The sequence below is a fragment of the Ammospiza caudacuta genome, chromosome 18 (assembly GCF_027887145.1).
Source record: "Ammospiza caudacuta isolate bAmmCau1 chromosome 18, bAmmCau1.pri, whole genome shotgun sequence".
In the NCBI taxonomy this organism is placed as follows: domain Eukaryota; kingdom Metazoa; phylum Chordata; class Aves; order Passeriformes; family Passerellidae; genus Ammospiza; species Ammospiza caudacuta.
The window spans coordinates 5,709,661-5,728,478 of record NC_080610.1 but is presented as its reverse complement, the minus strand read 5'-3'; the positions used below and the strand labels follow the sequence as shown (position 1 = coordinate 5,728,478).

Sequence of the window (18,818 nt, the reverse complement as noted above, 5' to 3'; positions counted from 1 at the left end):
GGGGTGTGTGCTCAGTGCTGGTACCTGCAGAGCATTCCATCTTCTTCAACAGTGCACCAGTTATGGTGGAACCCCAGGACAGGAAAAATTGCTGTATAGAAAGCTTGAGGATTTTTAATTTTGATTTTTTGTTTGTAACCCCTGGCCCTGTGTCAGCTGGCAGAGGGCTCAGTACAGAGACTGCAGCCACCACTGCACCATCAGCTTTTGCAGCCCCAAAGGTTGGGAGCCCAGGGTGGGCCCCAGGCTGTGGAGGGCCTGCAGGAGGGACCCTCCCTCTGCTCCACCCTTCCCTCCCCACAGGGACCAAGCCCAGCTGTCCCCAGGCCTCCCCAGCCACAAGCAGCAGTGACAGAGGTGAGCTGGCACCCCAAGTGACAGTGCCAGGAGCCACAGATCTCCTCAGGTAAGCCTCTGCCACCCTCAGCCCCCCAAAGCCCTTTCTCTCCAGCAGGATGAAGAAGAGGAAAGGTGGTTGGTTTGGTTTTTGCTGGGGGGTGGGTTTTGGGGTGTTGCATTAGGGTTTTTTGCTGGGTCATTTTCTGCTTGACAGGTGAATGAATTAATCACTTTGTGTTCCCTTATTGCTATGGGATGAATCAAATCCCTCCAAAGGCAGAAGCTGGATCAAGAGTTGGATTTATTAGCTCACTTACATTCCCCACCCACAGCTCACAGTCTGTGCTGTTATGTTTATTCTTGGCTGTTGCTAGGAGAGCACATTTTTTTAAAGGTAGATGCAGACGCTTTTGTTACAGTCACTTTTGGGGACCCTGGAGTAAACCAGTACAGGAATAACAAGAGCTCCCTGCCCTCCCCAACCCCCTGAATTTCAGCACAGCATGTGGGGGTCAAGCTGACATGGATTTGTGTAGGGTTCTTGGGAATCAGAAAGCTCAATAAATAATTTTTTTTTACTCCACCAGTTTCTGGATTAATTTAGTTTTGTTACAATTCGGATCATGCATCATAGGACTGCAACAATGAGCTTTAAATAAGTATTGTTTGTGCACAGTAAAAGAAATAAAGGAACATTGAACAAGTCAGCATTTCATCATATACATCATAGTAGGCACAATAGATAAATCAAGCAGCTCAGGGTTGATGGAGAGCATGTTCATGGAGAATGTCATGTAGACCAAATTGTAAGAGGAGCCATTGGGTACCCACCCCCAGAGCCTCCACCAAGCCCTTTCTCAGGGCTGAGGGGGTGGGTATGTGCACAGAACCAAAAACACTCAACAGTAGGAGGACAAATTAAGTTACTGTAGGCAGCAGTGTGAATATTAAAAACCTCTTCCTGTGAAAGAATACTTCAGCCCCTGTAAAAACTAGTTCAGTTAAAAATAGATGTATTTACATTTAAGTCTGATCTAGCAAGTTTTCCCAGCAGGTGTAAGTTGAGCTGTACAGTAACTGCAGGTTGTACTCAATCTGACTGGATTTGTGAATGGTCTTTTTTTAAAGTTGCAGCTATTAGGCCTTAAAGCACCAGCATTTTACAGCAGTGGGATGAGGAACTGCCTCCCTCCACTTTGCTCCCAGTACACTGCTGGGATAAGTCCCAAACCTGTCATTAGATCACACTCTTGTTAATTAAGAAGCCTTTTTTCCAGCTCAAGATGTGTGGGGTCACTTACCAGGGCAAGACTGTTTTCCCAGACACTCACAGGTGCTTCAGCTCTGCCCCTGTCACAGGTGAGGCAGGACTGAGTGTGGGTGCTTGCAGTGACTGCTGCTCTAGTGAAGCACCTGGAAAAACCCACCTGGGTCCGTGCATGTGAACATGCCTGGGGTTTGTGAAGCCACTTATGCTACTGTTCAGGGAATGAAGAGTATTAAATGCTGAATATTGCCAGGGTTTGCTCTGGGGTCAGCTGTGACACCGAGGATTCCCCAGAGCCAGGGAAGGGGCAGGAGGGGCAGGGGCACTCCAGAGAGAAGGAAGCCGTCATTTCACCATGCCAGGTAAGATAGTTATTTGTTTTATTTGGTTATTGTTCAACAACAAAGTTCAATACTTTCCCGGTGGAGCTTTGAACTGTCCCTCTGGTTCCCTCCCTTGTCAATAATAAAAAGGTAATGAAGAAAAATCCTGTACTTTTAGAGACCTAAAACCTCATTTATGCTAACAAGCTTCAATTGCAATTTAATGTTACAATATTTCTTCATGGGAGCAGGAGGACTGAGGCGAGGCCCCTCCAGTGTCTGAGGATGGCTGTCCACAACCACCAGTAAAACAAAAAGCCAGTGTTGAAAAACGCACAGTTTACAATAAAAAAGTAGAAACCAATTCAATTCCCTTTTGTTACGAATATAAAGTTTCTTGTAAATATGTACAGTCCTTTGAGCTATTTCTATAGCAGGAAGCATTTCACGAACAAGACACAAGATATACACTTTCAGGACTCAACAAGCCCATTTCTGAGGTCTTGAAGATCTTCCATGAGATGCAAAGATTTAAAGACTGATCTCAGTGACCTTTCGAAATATTCAGACCAGGAGACAAAAACTTTCAGCAAATTTCCTGCCAAATCATCTGACTGAAAATAACCCAACAGACAAGAGAACAGAATACAATATTCATGAAACTCGCCAAGGGACACTGACAAGGCATTGGAATTTTGATGGGTTTCTAGAACAGGTTAGCACAGGCTTGCAAGGGACTAGCAGAAGTTTTAAGTGTGGCGCCAAGGGACGAAGACTGGATGCAGTTTTGCTCTTTCCAGTTGTAAAGAACATGGTTGTTCACTTAGAATGTTGCTATTGCAGAGTGAATGGTCAAAACCTGCTTTGAAAATCATTTGCTCTCTGCTTCATGTTCACAGCAAAAGAGAATAGGAAGCAATAAAAGGCTCGAGGTCAGACACGGGGAAGCCAAGGTGTGTCAGCAACTGCCAAAGCTGCTCCCTGTGGGTGTCCTGTGCCAAGACACCAGATCTGATTGCACCACAAGCCACAGCTCACGGGAGGAGCCAGCCCGGGCTGCTCCCCCTGGGGAGCTGAGGCTGGCAGGACTCATTGCTGAAGAGACCATGTCCAGTGCTGAGAGGAGAACACAAGTGTGACTGTGATTCTTGTCATAGAATAAGGCTTGTTAACTCTTCGGTGCCAAATTTCCAGAGTAATTAACGGCTATTTGCAGCGTAATCTAAAGGTTTCAGTTAATTTACAAGTGAGGTACAATACACTACTCAGCAAAGCAACCTAAAAGGAGAGAGCCAGTGATGGTGCAGCAGCATGCAGTGAACTGTCATGCAGAAGACCTGGATAAAGTCTTACAACCCAGTAGCTTATAGGTAATGCACTTTGTCTCAGGGCCGGGCAGGGGGCTTGGTTAAAGCAGGGTTCTTCCCTCCCCATCAGAGCTGCTCTAAAGCGATTTTAGTGAGAACAAAATAACTTTCAGAAGTGGCAGGTGAACAGGCTAATCAGAAGAAATTTTTCATGTGTTCTGTGGAGAACATCCAACCACAGCTCCTATTGAAAGACTCACTCACCTTGGCCCTTCTGTTTCCAGGCCATCAGGGGCTCCCAGCACATCTCAGAACTTTGACCAACTCTCTGTTAAGGGGTGCTAACCACAGTGATGACCTGGGGTAGGACACAAGTCCCATTTCCTGGATGAACTACTAGGGACTAAAGTGGATACAAAAAGTTCATGAACTGCTTGAAAGAGTAACAGTAGTACAAAGTGCAAAAACAGGAGTGCAGGAAAGTGCAGAGAAATTAACTGAGCTGCGAACGGTCTTGGAAAGCGTCACGGCTCCCGCTGCGGAGCGAGCTTTGGCCCAGGAATGCTGTTTGGGAGCTGGGCTGCAGACAGATGGAGTGCATATACTCAGTATATTTCCTTTTTTTCCTGCAGGTCAAGACGAGTAACTTTGTCTAGCTGAGACTTACACTGAAGACTGGTCCCAGACCTGGCAGGGAAATAAAAGGACAAGTTACAAGTCACAGGTGCTTCTCTTCCAGGCAGGAGGTGGTGGGAGCAGTACATTCATCACCTGCTGCTGCCACAGAGCCAGGGCTCCTGTCATCCACAAACACTGACATGGCTAATAGGAAGAGTAGGCCTAGGTTAAGGTCTGCTAAGGGGAATGGAAGGGGCAATGGGGTTCAGGTTGAGATTGCTAGAAGTAAGGCTTGTATTGGGGTTGTGATAAATAAGATTGGGGAGGATGTTGATGGTCGAATAGGTTCTTTGATAGTTTTACTCCATCTGCTAGAGGTTGTAGGAGCCTGAATGGGCCAACAATGTTTGGGCCCTTTCGGCCTTGTACGTAGCTTAGCACAGCAGGCTCCCACGTTCCCTGCTGCAGCTATTATTCCCCTTCAAGCCCTCTATCACTTGCTAGTAAATGCCCAATTGCTTTCATCCCCTTCTAGGGTCAAGCAGCTTTTGCAGTGCCAGAACCAGCCTAGGGCTGGTGGTCACAGGGCCAGTAAATGACTGACACCATGTGGGCTGTGCTCCAACAGAATTTGAGGAGCAGGAGGGTGAGATCTGATCTGCTCTTGAGCTTTCCAGTGCCACCAGCCCTTCTGCACTACACCTCCAAGCCCTTCCCTGAGAGCAGACATTCCTGCAGGCTCCTGCCTTACCTTATTGACTTGAGCAAGAGGAGTCCTGGCCCCGCTCACAGGCACCCTGCCTCGGCCGCTGTCCTCGAAGAGCCGTCCCGGGGAGCGCTCCCTGCGCGTGCTCAGCAGCCGCCCCGGCGACTTCTCCCTCTCCAGGGGCCGCCCCGGGGACTTGTCCCTGCGCAGCTCCGTGCGGCCCTCGCGGTACCGGTGCGGGGTGCTGGGCTCCCGGGGGTGGCTGGGCCCTTCGGGGGGCCCCGGGCTGGAGGCCACGCGCTTGGTGATGTGCTCGTTGTACGTGGGGGGGCCTCTCTTGTTCGGGCTGCTGTCATTCAAAAATAATTGACGCGAACCGCTGAGTGACAAAAACCTCCTGTCACGTTTTCTTTTAGCAAAAATGTAACTTTTCCCCCAGCACCCTTCAGGTGAGGAGCATCAGCCCCTCCCTGAGGCAAGATGGAAAATGCAGAGGTATTTTGGCAGCTGGAGTATCCATCACGTGAGCCACGCTGGCAATGTGCCTTAATGAATTGCCAGTGTAAGTCATGTTCTCTGGCCTGTTCTGTACACAACACCTTCTCATACACTCCAGCCATATGCTTTTCCATATAAAAATACACTAAAATTTGATAAATGTGTTTTCACACAATTTTCTGTAGCTCAGGGATGTTTAGGCCAGGCTGGGATGAACTACAAGCCTCAATTTCAGTTTCCTGTGCACACAGTGGCACCATCAGCCCAAGCATTTAATTACCTGTATATCACATCACAATTTACCAGCACTAATCTCTCTAAGGCAGACCCATTATTTGATAGAAAGGGGCTCTTGCTTTACATCTTGTTACAGCCAAGCCGTGTTTAGTGTCATATCAACAGTATCTGAGCTCAAAAAGCTTTGAAGCCAGAGCTCTATCACAACATCAAAGCAAACCAGCGCAAGGTCACAAAGCATTTGTGGAGATTATCCCCATCTAGAGCTGATGTTTGTTTCCTTGTGGATATTAAGCCATTAGTGACTCTATTACAGCATTACAGTAACAGTCACTAGGCTCTAAGAACAGAACAAGGGCAGCCCACCACAAAAGGCATCAGGAGGGAAGTTTGCTCTTGAGGCACCCAGGGACTGTAACACCCCAACACTGTCACCATGACACGCGATGTCCCCATACCTGCGCGTGGCAGAGGAGCCTCTGTGGTGCTGTGGTGGCTGCTGCTGCTCATTGTTGGTCTCCTTCACCAGGTTGCCCTTACAGCAGATCACCCTTAGCTTGTCCTGGTAGGAGGAGGCCAAGTAGATGGCTCCTGAGGAAATGGCAGGCCCCAGGTACCGCGGGTTCGGGATCTCCAAGTGGGCTCGTGCCGGAGTCCTGGGGAAAATTGCAGCAAAAAGTCTTTACAGTGGCAGCACAGTACTACCTTTTCCTGGCAAGTCCATATATTTCTGCAAAACAGGCTGCTCAAAGAGATGAAAAGAGAACCACTTACCCTATAGAAGCTCGTGCCTGAATCTCAATCACTTCAAGGGAATTGAAGTGGGTCACAAACAGATAGGGCTCCCTGTAGGCTGGAGGAGCAGTGCAAAGGCAGGAAAAATCACAAAATACAGTCTCTATTAAAAACTTCTAAAACACAACAGCAAGCACAAGAGAGGCTGACAGCCCTGTGGGAAAACTAAGGAATACATTATATGTAATGACACAGACACCATCAGTATAGGGGGAGATGCAAGTTTAAAGAATTGGTGCTTTGAAACTGTATCTCAAGGACTTTACTAACCAAAGTATCATGAAAAAGGCATTAAAGCCAGGCTATTAACTGAACAAAATCCCATTAAGCAGTGCAAAAGGCCTGAGGGAGCCATGCTGCCCTCATATACTCTTCACTGTTTCAGAAACTTAGAGCATTGATAAAAATTCCAATAGCCAGTGTCGGACCAGGAACATAGAGGAAATGGAATTCAGTTTAGTTTTCCTTAAATTGCTTATATTTCAGAGGGTTTGCCATCTGGATTTAGAATAAGCTTAAATAGTGGGAAAAAGCTCTATAGTTTCTGGAATAATTGGGAAGGGAAAAGAAGACAGAAGGGCTGAGTGCAGAGTACCCATTCCACAGGGATTTTTCCTGTTTCAATAATCTCCACAATCCAAGGGGTTTTCCCTCAACACTTACCAAAAGCTAAGGGCAAGCGGTTCCATTTCAGGTCGTCTGTCCTACTGCGTCTTCCATAGGAATCCACAAAGACACCAAACTCTGCCAAGAGAAGCCACATCAGGTCATGAGCATCTGCCTGAGTTTTATTCATTTATTTCAGAAGGGACAAAGGCAGTTGTTCCCATGCTTTTTATCAGGGATATCTTACAAATCCCAGATTGCCATGAATTACTCTAAATGCCATGGAAGTGGTTGGATGTAGGAATACTGCCAGGCCAAAAGGTGCTGTGATTCCATGTCTCTGTTCCAGCTAAACTAAGGTCATTATTTAATCTACAGTTGGGCAGGTGATGACATTCCTCCCATTACTCACCCAAAATTACTGCTAGAGGGCTTTAGAAGGTTTGTGCATTCCCATGACAGTATACAAGAGGGCAACAGAAGCAGCTATCCAAAAAAATAACACCCTCTCTTATTTAATCACCAGAAGGTTAAAAAGTCTCATCTGTCTGCACAGAAACCAGACAAAACCCAAGCCTGAGAGCCCCTGAACATCTTATCAGGGTAATCAAGCACCTGTTTGCACTTTACACACTACCTGCAGTCCTTCCCTTAGGCACAGAAATCTTGTGCAAAAACTGATCCACCAGGCATGGAGAACTTTTAAACCAAAGCAGGTTGTCCAAAATTCAACAGCATTTGGGTACCTTCTGCAGCTCAGAGAACAGGAGTAGTGCAACACCTGCACATCCATGCACCACTTACCATGGAAACACAGCAGATACTCCTCCCTCTGCCCTGCTGGGTTCACTTGGATGATACTGACTGGGAAACTGTTGGTGGAAGCAGCAAACACAGCAGAGGCCAAAGTGTGGTCATTTTTATCCAAAAACTCTGCAAAGAGAATGGAGAAAGGCTTTGATTTGCACCAACTTTTTTCAAAACTGCTTTCAAAAAGCTTTACAAAAGAACCTGTGGAGCCACTTGGAGCATTCTCAGGAATTATCTCCTACCCTCCAGTGTGTACTGCTTCATCTCAATTTCATAGAACTTGTTGGTTCCAATGATGATGCTGTAAGTGGTCAAATGGATGCAGCTGCAAGGCTCAGAGGTTTCAATCTCCTGCAAAAAAGGACAGCATAGACAGATATTAGTCCCCTGTACCAGCTTACAGATAACACTGAGTCTGGAAAGTTGGATATTGCTACATTTATCTTTACAAAAGGGAGAGGTGGCAATCTCAAAGACCCAGCAGTCTTTCAAAAGCATGTGAACAAAAACTCTTCCTAGAAGAAAGTTTTGTTTTGTTGGAAGAGATGCTTGAATGTAGACTTGTATATCAACTCGCCTCTGGAGAGATTCTCTTCCTTTTGGAAGAATACACTGTTCTGGAAGATATTCTTCTGCTCTGCAGCTCAGATTTCTGGAGCAGCAATGAGCAGCTCCCTTGTAGACCACAGCCAATCTTCCTTCCTTCCTTCCTTCTTTGTACATGATAGAGAGATGCTGTCCACCAGGACCTGCCTTTTGACTGAAGAGCTGGGATACTCTGCAGGTTCGCCTGACACAATGCTCAGATTCCCAGATCTTCTGAGGACAAGATTCCTTACATAAATCCTACTTTATCTGGAAATTTTGCTGGCAGAAAAGAAAGCATATTCTGGGCTTGCTGCCATCTTGTTAGGATCTAAATTCAGTTGTCTGGATTAGTGGAGATAAGGAAAACCTGCCCTCTAAAACATGCCTTTGCATGTTGTGCATGTAAGCCCTTGTCAGAGGAAGGGCTGCAGACCCTCAGTGTGAGCACAAGTTGGTGTCAGCTGCAGTGCTTGTAGAAATTCCAGGTGTGCCCAGATCTCTGTCAGTCATGCCTTTCCTCCTGAGGAGGCCAGATCTGCATGGCTGTGCCCACTGCTCCCTCCAGCAGCCTCAGTCACACTGGAAAATGAAGAGGTGCCTGCAAAGTCACCTGCAGGGGCTTTCACCCAGGGAGGTGTAGTTTGACTGGAACATCCTTTAGTTTGTGCATAGGAGAGAACACGAGTTTCTGGGTCCCAGATGTTTTAAGGCAGCTGGTGTTTAAACTTTTTGTCCTGAGGAGAGATCTCTGAGGGTATGGTTACAGCTCAGCCCAATATCTCAAAGAAATCACAGTTCTGTTCTGCATCTCTCCAAAAATGCCAACTCTTTTAAAGGAAATTGCTGCCTACTCCACTTTGAGTCAGTGCACAGTGCAATTTGTTATCATTTTAGCTAGCAAACGAATTTTCTCATGCTCACAGAAAGGTTTTAGATGTTTGCTCCAAAGCAAAGGCTTAGAGCACAATGTGAATTAACCTCAACTAGAGCAGGGAGTTACTAAACTCACCTTTCTGATACAGAACTTGCTCAAGCTCTCGTTGTATCGCAGAACCACCACTTTATTGGGCATGGCTGCACAGATACAAAGACTGTTCTCAACCTGTGAGGAAGATAAAAAGCATAGTTCAGGACAGCAATAAAATAAATTCTATTGCTGAGCATGTGAAACAGATCTGAGAACCTCTTGCCACAAAAAGAACTTTGCAGAGATAAGCAAGTACATTTTATTAATAGGGTAATTATTGTGAATGCATGAAATAATGAAAAGCCTCTTCACATTCTCAAAAAAGAACGTGAATTTAAATGGCTTCTATGATTTCTTTTATGCTTGAAAGACGTTAATAAAATATGAGAAGGTTTTGCACAGAAAAGGGATTGACAAATTGAAATAGGTTAGGTCTACATTTTAACCCCTGAAACTTATCTTAAGCATCACTTTGAAATGAGTGGTGCTCAGTTTGTTACCAAAGTAGTCCAGAGAAGTTATTGTTAATGAGAATTTTTGCTGTGGTTAAATGCTCCATACTAAAACCAGTAATTTGTGTAAATGTTTAGAATTAAAGTGACAAAAACACCTAAGGAAATTTACTAACCTGGAAGCATGATATTCAAGAACAAAGACTGGACATAATTCACTAATTAAAAACTTCAAAACTGTAGTCAATAGTGAGGAGGCAGTAGTATCATGCTATGCTGGATTTCTTACTGTCTAGCAGTTTAGGCTATACCACCATGGCATCCTGGCTGAACTGATCCAAATTAACAGCAAATCCCCCATTCTGTCTCCAGCTCAGCCTCTCTTCAGCCCATACATTCTTATTTGAAGAAAAATATTCAGAGCAAGAATACAGACCTTGGATGTGTTGCCAGTGGAGTAAAGATGCTGATTTGTTAATATTAAACTCAGAGCAGTCTAAGGGGTGGTCTGGGGGCACGAGGGAGCTGTGACTTACTTTGCCAGCAGCAAAAAGGTGACATCCTTTGACAGCCTCAAAGACATTTGGTGAGACATCAGGCTGGGCTGGGAGGTGAGACTGGGCTAGGGACTGCTTCACTTTCTTTACATCAACAAGACACAGAGCCCTCTCCTCTCCTGGAAACAAAAAAAGGGTGCATTTCATCAAGGGAGAACTCCCTATTCACTACAAAAGTCTTACCTAAGCAGCAGCTCATTGTTACAGGCTGTTACTGTGGAAACAGTCACAAGGTACCAAGCAGAATTCATTCCATATTATTCCTATTCAAACTGAAACAGAAAAATTACAAAATCCCAACCCTACAACAGGCAGCAAATCCACCAGGAGAGCAATCATTCCCTGTGTGGATTATTAGTGTTGCTGAAGTCTAGCAGTACACAGTAATTGTGGCCTCATTAAGACATTATTCAAAATTAGCCAGGAAGTTTCATTTTGCCCTTCAGAACTTCTTCAAGTACAAGATGTTTTAATCACTCTGTGCCAACAAAACTGGCAAGGGATTTCCAAGAACTGCCCTAATGAATTGCATTACAGCCCAAGGTCACTTCCTTTCAGAAGCCCAGTGACAGACTAACACAGCTTTCTCATTATGTGTGAGATTTGCTTTGTTCTCTACTACCCTGGCACAAATAGACCATGGACATCTTAAACCTTTACCAGGAAAAACCCACAAAACTAGCAGAACAGGAAAGAATTTGTTTTTCATTCCCTGCAAATGTCATATAGACACTTGATAATTTGGGCTTTCAGATGAAGATACAGCCTAATGTTCAGCATGCCTACATCCGTGTGGGAAGGATTATCTCTGGAAAACCACAGATGGAGAGATTAAAGCTGGTATTCCTTTCATAAAGAAATCTTAAATCATGACAGGAGTCCCAGCTTTGTTACAGGGCAAGAGAGGGTAAAAGTTGGCCCTATGCCCCAGTGATCACATAGTGGTCCTCAAATGGTTAATTACATTAAAAAGGTTATGCAATAATTAGGAAGAGATGTTCACTGGTTAGCTCAGCACTTTTTAAAGTGAACTTAAAATGACAACTGACCTCTAACCTAGAAATGTTTTGTCTCTGGTTGTTCCCTCCCTCAGCTCTGAAATCAGTTTCTTGTGAAGGTTTAACTGAGTGCTCATTCACACCATCCCTTACCAGCCAGCCTCAGACAGGACTGTGTTAACCACAGCAAGGCATTCCTGCCAATTTGCTGATTAAAAAAAAAAAAACAGACAAAAGCCTGGAACAAACCCAAAGGCAAGCAGGACCTGGCAGCACAGAGCCACTGCAGGGCCAGAGGGGACACACAGCCCTGTACCTGCTATCATGAGCAGCTTCTCCAGATCCTTGATGAGGTGAATTTGGAAGACAGCTCCCATTCCTGGGATGTGTGTTAAGGAATTCTTCAGTACATTCAGGGCATAGAGACCTTCTTCAGCACCCACCAGCACTACCTACAATAGGGGAAAAAATAGCTCTATGTGAGGAGAACAAGGAATGCTCCAACAGCAGCTTGGGTGATACTCTTCAGCAATGAAGAGAAAAATCAAACCCACAAACAAGTGCATAATTACACATATTGCAATCAAGATACCATTTCCCTGAATCAATTATCCACTTCTGAGAAAGACCAAGTGCACATGAACATTACCTGGTCACTGAAGGGCATTGTGCAATTGATATCCAAACGGTCTTCACCCTCCAGCTTCAGCAGCGAGTTCCCCAGCAGTTTCTGTAAATGACAAAAATAATTTTTTTCTTGTTGAGTTAATCTTCATCTCTTTATCTGTGGGTATTTTAACAATGTAAGGTCATCATTTCAGACAGGCAAAGAGATTGGCATAGATTTCTTTTTCTCAGAAAGCTAAAAGTTGCAGGGATGCCTCCTACAAAAGAATTAGTAAACTTTTATCTACTTTAGACACAGTAAGGCAAACTGATCAGAATTATCCTAAATTCAGGCAGAACCTATTGTTGTCTCTATCCTTTCCATTTTCCCCAACCTCCTAAAACAGAGCAGTGGAATTTTCCAAGGGGAAGGATTAAAGAAAAGTATAAATGTTGGTGGGAGCATGTTTTTTTCTCAGATACAAAAGAAATGTGAGCCTGAGGAAAAAAGAGTATTTCCTGCAGTCAGATATTCCCTACCTCCACAGCTAATTCTCTTATGCAATGCCACAGAATCCAACCTCCCTTTGTCAGAAAATAGAGTTATCAGTGTAACAGTGTGAGAAAGGCTATCCAAAACCTAAACAAATCTGTATAACCTCTTATTAGGAATAAAACTTAAATTAAAAAGTACACACCCACACACACCTCCCCCCAGCAAGAAACATAAAACCTCTGGCTCTCTAAGAATGGGAGGGGAGGGAGTTTTTGCTTCTTTTAAGGTTTGCTAGTTCCATGTGGTACCTTATGAGCAATGTCCTAACTGCTCTTCCTTCCTCTGCTGGAATTACAGAGATATTTTGGGATTCTCTTACTACACTCCCCAAGTCTAAAGAAGGGTATTGTAATACACAGCATCATTCTCACAGTGAACTGGCTTCTGGTGCTCAAATCATAAAGGCAGAAGCAATAACTTACCTTCAGTTAAACCTCAGTATGTCAAATACCGAAAAAATATTTTTCAAAACTCTGCTCCCTCCCAGAATATTTTATTATTAAATGAAACTTTTATACTCACAGCATCAGCCTCAGCTTTTTCTCTGGAAACTCTCCCACCTGCCACTATTGATTCCAGTGCTGTGACCCAGCGCTGTTTGTCAGGGAAGCTGGGTGCTAACAGGTAGAGTGTTCTACCAGGCCAGCAAGTGGTGTGTGGATGAGACTCCAATTTTAGGATATATGGCACATCTGAGATGTTATATAGATAGAATAAGACTTAGATTAGTTTTTGGAATATTGTCAGTGGACTTAAAATCAACACCTTTCAGCCTCATTGGAGAGAAGTTGTATTTATCATGACGTACCATGGCAATTTACACATTGGTTTCTCCTTTACAGGTCCTGCACAGGCTAGCTACTTACACCTAAATATTAGCTGGATGTATGCAATCCATACATACAAGGCTGTCTTTAACTCAACAAAAATAATTTCTTGCCTTTTATTCAAAAGAGAAAGAAATTCCATTGTGGGGAAAAAAAAACAAAACAAAACCAAAACAAAACCAGCCACTTGACTAAAGTTTTCCCTGTACTGATTAAGGAAAATCTGTAAAAACTGGTTATGGAAACCTTTGTTTTTAACAGTCTGTATCCTTTAATGTAACAGTCAAGACATACAGAATCTTATCCATCAGTTCTCTTCAGTACATACAAATCAACACATCAACATTTTTTCATAATAAGAGACTGTATACACCCCACAGCATTTCTAAGTTAATGGCTTTGTGGTCAGAGCACAATGGTGGAAGAAGTTATGATACATCACAGTTAATAGAGAAGAAATTTAAATAAAGTGAGTGTTTATGCTACAGATCTCTTAAGATTTACTTCCATTTGGCTTGATGACTATATTAACCACAGTTCTACCACGACAGAAGCAACAGCCTGGGTGTAACTAGGTCTGGAGTGCTCAGCTACTCCCTTAATTCAGATGGAGGTAAATTACAGCATTACACAATGAAAGCTCGAGGGAGGAAATTCTGTTCAGCCAAACAAGGCTAACTGATGGCAAGCCAGATGAAATCCATTTGACCTGATCTACGTAATATTCTCACCTGTCTTTGCTGTATTGGTAAGCTCAGTAGCTCCTACAGCTCCATGAACAGTTACATCACCATCAGGAAGGCAGAGCTCAAATTCCTCCAGAGGCCTCTGTCCAGCTGCAGCAGAATAGGGAGACAGATTAGGAACAGACAAACAGGCAGCAAGAAAATAATTGTGATAGCAAAAGGAAGTGGATGCACACTGGATGTTTTCACAGCTGGATTATTATGACATGCCAACCAATAAAATGGCTAAGAGTCTAGGAAAAAAAAATGTTGCTTTATCACTGAAGATTTAGCTAAATTTGGTACAGCGATAGGAAACAATAATAATCTTTAGGCCTCTCAACCCACCAAACAATATCTGAAGATTAAAATATATGTTCTTGCTAGAAATTCTAAGTTACCTTCTCTTGCTTCTGCATCATAAATGAGCACTTTGGTTCCTTCCAGGACAATATACTTCCTGTCCCAGCCCTGTTGCCCACGTTTATTATTCCTGAGGAAAATAAGCACAAAGCCATGTTGGACTTTCTGCTTGGATTCTATATAAAGCAAGCATGCAACTCCTATAAAAGAGAAATTTCAGCAGTAGCAACTGTAATTATAGTGGTGGTAATTGCAATGCCCATGTAATGGGCCTTTCTTAATTATCTCATTGTAAGAGCCAGGGTAATATCAGGCCAAATATTTCAGCACCTGACATAGCACCAAGAGTCCTGTTTGTACCTTGGCACTTTCATCCACCCTTCCAGACGCAGACTGGTGCTTGGCTCCTTCAGCTGCAGGCCAGGGGAATTCATCTTATCCCGGCAGAACGCTTCCGAGAAGTGTGTGGCATATTCTGCTGGCAGCCCACAAGTAGCTGGCAAGCAAGTTGAGCATTTTGGGTGACACATCACCTGGCATTCTGACAAGAGGACAGGGAAAAACTTCTGTTAAATGACAAAAAAAAGAAAACAATCATGACACAGCTGCCTCAACTTCTAACACACAAATCCCAGCTTCTCCAAGGTTCCCCTTCCACTCCAAATCATGATGTTTTCTCAATGTTTGCATCAAGTAGTTTCAGAGTCTTCACACTGTCATTTCTTTCCCTGCTCTAGATGGGTGATGCTCTCTGAACTCAGAACATCCCTCTGGGTGTCCCAGAGTTTCCAGGACCCCTGCCAGTGGGCTCAGAGACCCTGGCACACAGTCCAGAACACCTGTGAGTTTGATTATGGCCCATGGAGCAAATTACCAGCTTTGTATGAAGACCTGAAATCCACAGAAGTTTAAATAGTGTAATAATAAAATTATCACTAGGTGAAAAAGTAGATTTTGGGGTTTTTAGAATGAGGGTTTTGGGGACAAGATGGAGGGACTTGGGTGTGTCCAGCCTTTCTTCTTCTTCTTCTTCTTCTTCTTCTCTACCTCCATCTTCTGCTGTGATGGTGGCACTTTTGGATTGGTTTAGAGTAGACACTCACTGTTTAACATAGGTGATAGGTATTGGAAAGTAATTGTAAACATGTTATACATAATTTGTAGTATAAAGAGATAACATCGCCCCAGGGGCAAGCAGTGTGCCTGGAACTGTCCTGCTGGACGGACCTCGGCAGGGCAGGAGAAAAATTTTTATAGATAAGAAACAATAAACAACTCTGAGACCAAGAACTAAAGAACTCCAACTCATTCTTCAAATGTGCAGGCCAAAACAGAAACTTTTCACGTGAATCAGGACTGCAATAAACTGCAACCTTCCGAGATGATGCCTCTCCTCCCCCCGAGCTGTGCTGAGTTTTGCCCTTACCCAGACACTTGGAGGCCTGCCTGCCGAAGTGCACGGTGTCCAGGCACACGGCACACTTGGTGGCCCTCATGTTGAGCCCCACGTTGAAGCGATGGGGGATGTTGTGGTGCATCCGCTCCTTCAGGCGCCGGCTGTACTCTGCGAGGGACACAGATCATCAGCAGGGTGAAAACTACATCAGTAAAGAGATGGCGTTGCAGGGGAAGAAGAAGAGGAGGTGAGCAGAAGCCTACCCTCAGGTGTGGAGGATTCCTTCCGGCGGCTGGAGGGTGGAGCCAGCAGGCTGATGGGCGTGGGCTGGTGCTCAGGGGAGCGCACTATGGCAGACATGATGATCTGCTGCCTGGCTGTGGCCGGCGTGGAGGGGTGAGGGTGGTCCGATATTTTCCGATGAGCAGCTACAGACAAGACAAATGTCCCTGGTTAATGTGACCAACGTGGCACTCTGGTTCCTAGCAGGGCTCTGTGTGACCAGTCTGCAGTTACAGCCCACAGAATCAAGTGTAGCTTTATTGTAACATCACAGCAGTGGTAATAACATATGTTGTTTAATTATTGCTAGAGTGGCACACAATTAAAGGCACATTTTCAGACCAAGAACGTGTGCCTCCTTCCAGATCCACCTTTTCTGTTAACCCCTACCTTCTTCACGAGCAGATCTGAGTTCAATGCGTGTTTTCTGTAGAGCCTCCTCCAGCTCAGCAGAACGAGCCTTCTCCTTCTCCAGTGCCACTTTCAGCTCATTGTATTGCAGGGGAACCTGTGTGGGTAAAGAAGGGTCCTCTTTCCGCCGACTAAACAGGCCCTAGCAACAGAAACACACAGACAACTCCTAACTCCTAGCAAGAGATGGCTTAACCTAGGCAAAGTGACACTAGCTAGTGGCAGTCCGGCCAGAGGGCCTAATGGCAACTCTGTTATGTGTAAGGATGGATTTTTAGTTCATATTGGCACTGGAGAGAAAAATGTCAAGATATGGATTAATTTAAAGAGGAACATACATTACCTGTTAGTACTCACACCTGGAGTCTCTGAAAGCATCTAAACAGAGGATCTCAAAATATGTGGTTAAAATTAAATTACTTCATTCAAAGTGACAGAACAGCTTATGACAAAGATGTGACACGAGTCACGTTGCCTGACTGCTCCATCCTATGCTGTGACTAAAGGACAACCACTCTTGGTACACAATAAGTTTGTACACATATACATACTTAGCATTAAAAAAACATGCTTAAAATTCTGTATTCCTACAGCTTCACTGAGGTGTAGCTACTGGGTTGTAACCTAAATGTTGTAGGAATAACTAAATACCAGAAAAGCCACAAAGAACACATTCTGCCTAGTAAAGTTTGTGTTCACCAACTCAGAATGGTCTTAAATGAGGACAACATTTTGTTACACAAAGGAAGATAAAACAGAATATTAAGAATACACAGCACATAACTAATTACAAAACCATTCACTTCCATGCCTCTCAAACCTTCTTCACCCACCTTTTTCTTTTTTGCTGGTTGGTCCATCTTTGCCTGCAGGAAATCAATGAGTTTAGTTTGCTGAGAAATAGTGCCCTCCATTTTCACTTTTTCATGGGAATAGAGAACCTGTGAATCACACACAGATGCAAGAAATTTCATCTTAACAGAAGAAACAAACAAACAACTTGATAGCAAAACAGAACTAAAAAATACCCTAAAGAAAGTATCACACAAACTGTAAATCACATCCTAAAGCCTCACAGGGAATGAGGCAGAGCACTGCCCTGCTTCCTCACCCTCACCTGAATGTTTTCCAGCTGATATTCCAGGTCACTTCTCTCAGTCTTCAGAAGATCTGCTCGGTCCAGAGCCTCCTGCAGACCTTGAGTCAGGCGGAAGATGTGATTCTTCTGCAGATCCATTTGCTGCTGCAGCTTTGCCTGCTGTTGAAAGGAAAACAAAGGCCAGGGTTTTGGGTTTGTTGTCTTCTTGTTTGCAAGGAAAAGCTATTAAATGTTGTCACTCTTGTAAAATAATCATCATTGCAGAACTTATAAATAAACATACAATTCTTCAAGAACTGGAAAATGACAATACTCTAGAAGATTCTTCTTCTTTCAGACTGCATTATGACTAAACAAGCATTTCTGTGTATTTATATTAATCTGTAGCAACACCATTTTCTCAAGCTCTCTGTACAACCACCAGAAGTCACCTCAGTACTATGTAAAAGTAAATTAAAACTACAATCTTTACTATAAACCAGGACAGTCATAGTCACATGAGATAAGGAAAATAATGGCCAGCTGTTTGCATCTTTCTCTCCAATTAACACCAAAGGAGGGCACATGACAAAATACTCCTACTTCCTTTAGAATTTACACTTTCTTGACAAGGTCCCTGACTAGGAAAACCATGAATGCTTGCTCCTATGTTACAAAGTAAGAGCCAGGAATCTTTCCTGGTGGTGCACAAAGGAGTAGGCAACCTGTCAGTACCCCAAGAATACCAGAAGGCTCTAAATGCCCTAATTGTCCCTGAAATCCTCCTCTGGAGCCTCTTCCCCCACCACCCACAACTGGTTGCCTGCATTCAGTTACTCTCTGATATGATGCAGGTGTGTGACCTTGTATCAAAACCTGTGACCCAAATCAATGATGACAAGAGCTGTGAGAGAAGCCTCACCTGTGGCCTCCAGGTGTGCACTGTCAGCATGTTGGCTCCAGAGCTGGTTTTAAGCTATGGCCCTTGGCCTGGTCAGAGCTATGCCTGGGGACAGACCTGGCCTTGCAGGGCTGACTTAGGAGCTGCCTTGTGACTAGAGGCTTCCATAATGATCACTGGTATCTTCACTGGTCCTCTTGTTCAGGTGCTGTGGGTGTGAGCTTGCAGGCTGCAAGGTCCTGTCCTTGCCTGGCACGCTGTCCCCCTTGGCTGCCATCTCCCCTGCCCCTGAGGAGCAGCTCACTTTTATTGCTCCCTGACATGGCCACACACTCTGCAAACTTTAGTGAAAACAACTCCCCCAACTCGATTAATCTCCCTAGTTATATAGAAGAAGGATGGATGTGTAACTCTTATTCACACAACCTCCCCTCCTCAAGATGTGGAACCTTCTGAAGTTCTAACATGAATCTCCAAGGTTACCTCCTCCAGAAGCCTCTGCTTGAGCTCCCTTTCTGTCTCAAGCTTCTGCTGTAAACTGCGGGCGTTCATCTCCAGCATGGCATGCTTCTTCTCCAGGTCATTGAGCTGGGAAAGAGGGTCAG

General features: G+C 44.4%; 1 protein-coding gene across 2 annotated transcripts in view; it reads right to left on the bottom strand.

Moving 5' to 3' along the window:
- Positions 1-1,969: 1,969 nt before the first annotated feature.
- CIT (citron rho-interacting serine/threonine kinase) overlaps positions 1,970-18,818 on the bottom strand; it is a 68,351-nt gene continuing 51,502 nt past the window's right edge. For both annotated transcript variants that reach the window (XM_058816422.1, XM_058816423.1), the window contains 21 exons: positions 18,697-18,801; positions 17,352-17,492; positions 17,068-17,175; positions 16,214-16,376; positions 15,805-15,969; positions 15,572-15,709; positions 14,506-14,686; positions 14,184-14,275; positions 13,789-13,893; positions 12,753-12,922; positions 11,718-11,798; positions 11,385-11,520; positions 10,050-10,189; positions 9,104-9,196; positions 7,749-7,857; positions 7,501-7,629; positions 6,754-6,834; positions 6,070-6,148; positions 5,754-5,951; positions 4,606-4,909; positions 1,970-3,923 (listed from right to left, as the gene is read on the bottom strand). In XM_058816422.1, coding sequence (XP_058672405.1) covers positions 3,900-3,923; positions 4,606-4,909; positions 5,754-5,951; positions 6,070-6,148; positions 6,754-6,834; positions 7,501-7,629; positions 7,749-7,857; positions 9,104-9,196; positions 10,050-10,189; positions 11,385-11,520; positions 11,718-11,798; positions 12,753-12,922; positions 13,789-13,893; positions 14,184-14,275; positions 14,506-14,686; positions 15,572-15,709; positions 15,805-15,969; positions 16,214-16,376; positions 17,068-17,175; positions 17,352-17,492; positions 18,697-18,801 — 2,742 coding nt within the window. In that variant the 3' untranslated portion in view covers positions 1,970-3,899. The remainder of the gene's footprint in view (positions 3,924-4,605; positions 4,910-5,753; positions 5,952-6,069; positions 6,149-6,753; positions 6,835-7,500; positions 7,630-7,748; positions 7,858-9,103; positions 9,197-10,049; positions 10,190-11,384; positions 11,521-11,717; positions 11,799-12,752; positions 12,923-13,788; positions 13,894-14,183; positions 14,276-14,505; positions 14,687-15,571; positions 15,710-15,804; positions 15,970-16,213; positions 16,377-17,067; positions 17,176-17,351; positions 17,493-18,696; positions 18,802-18,818) is intronic.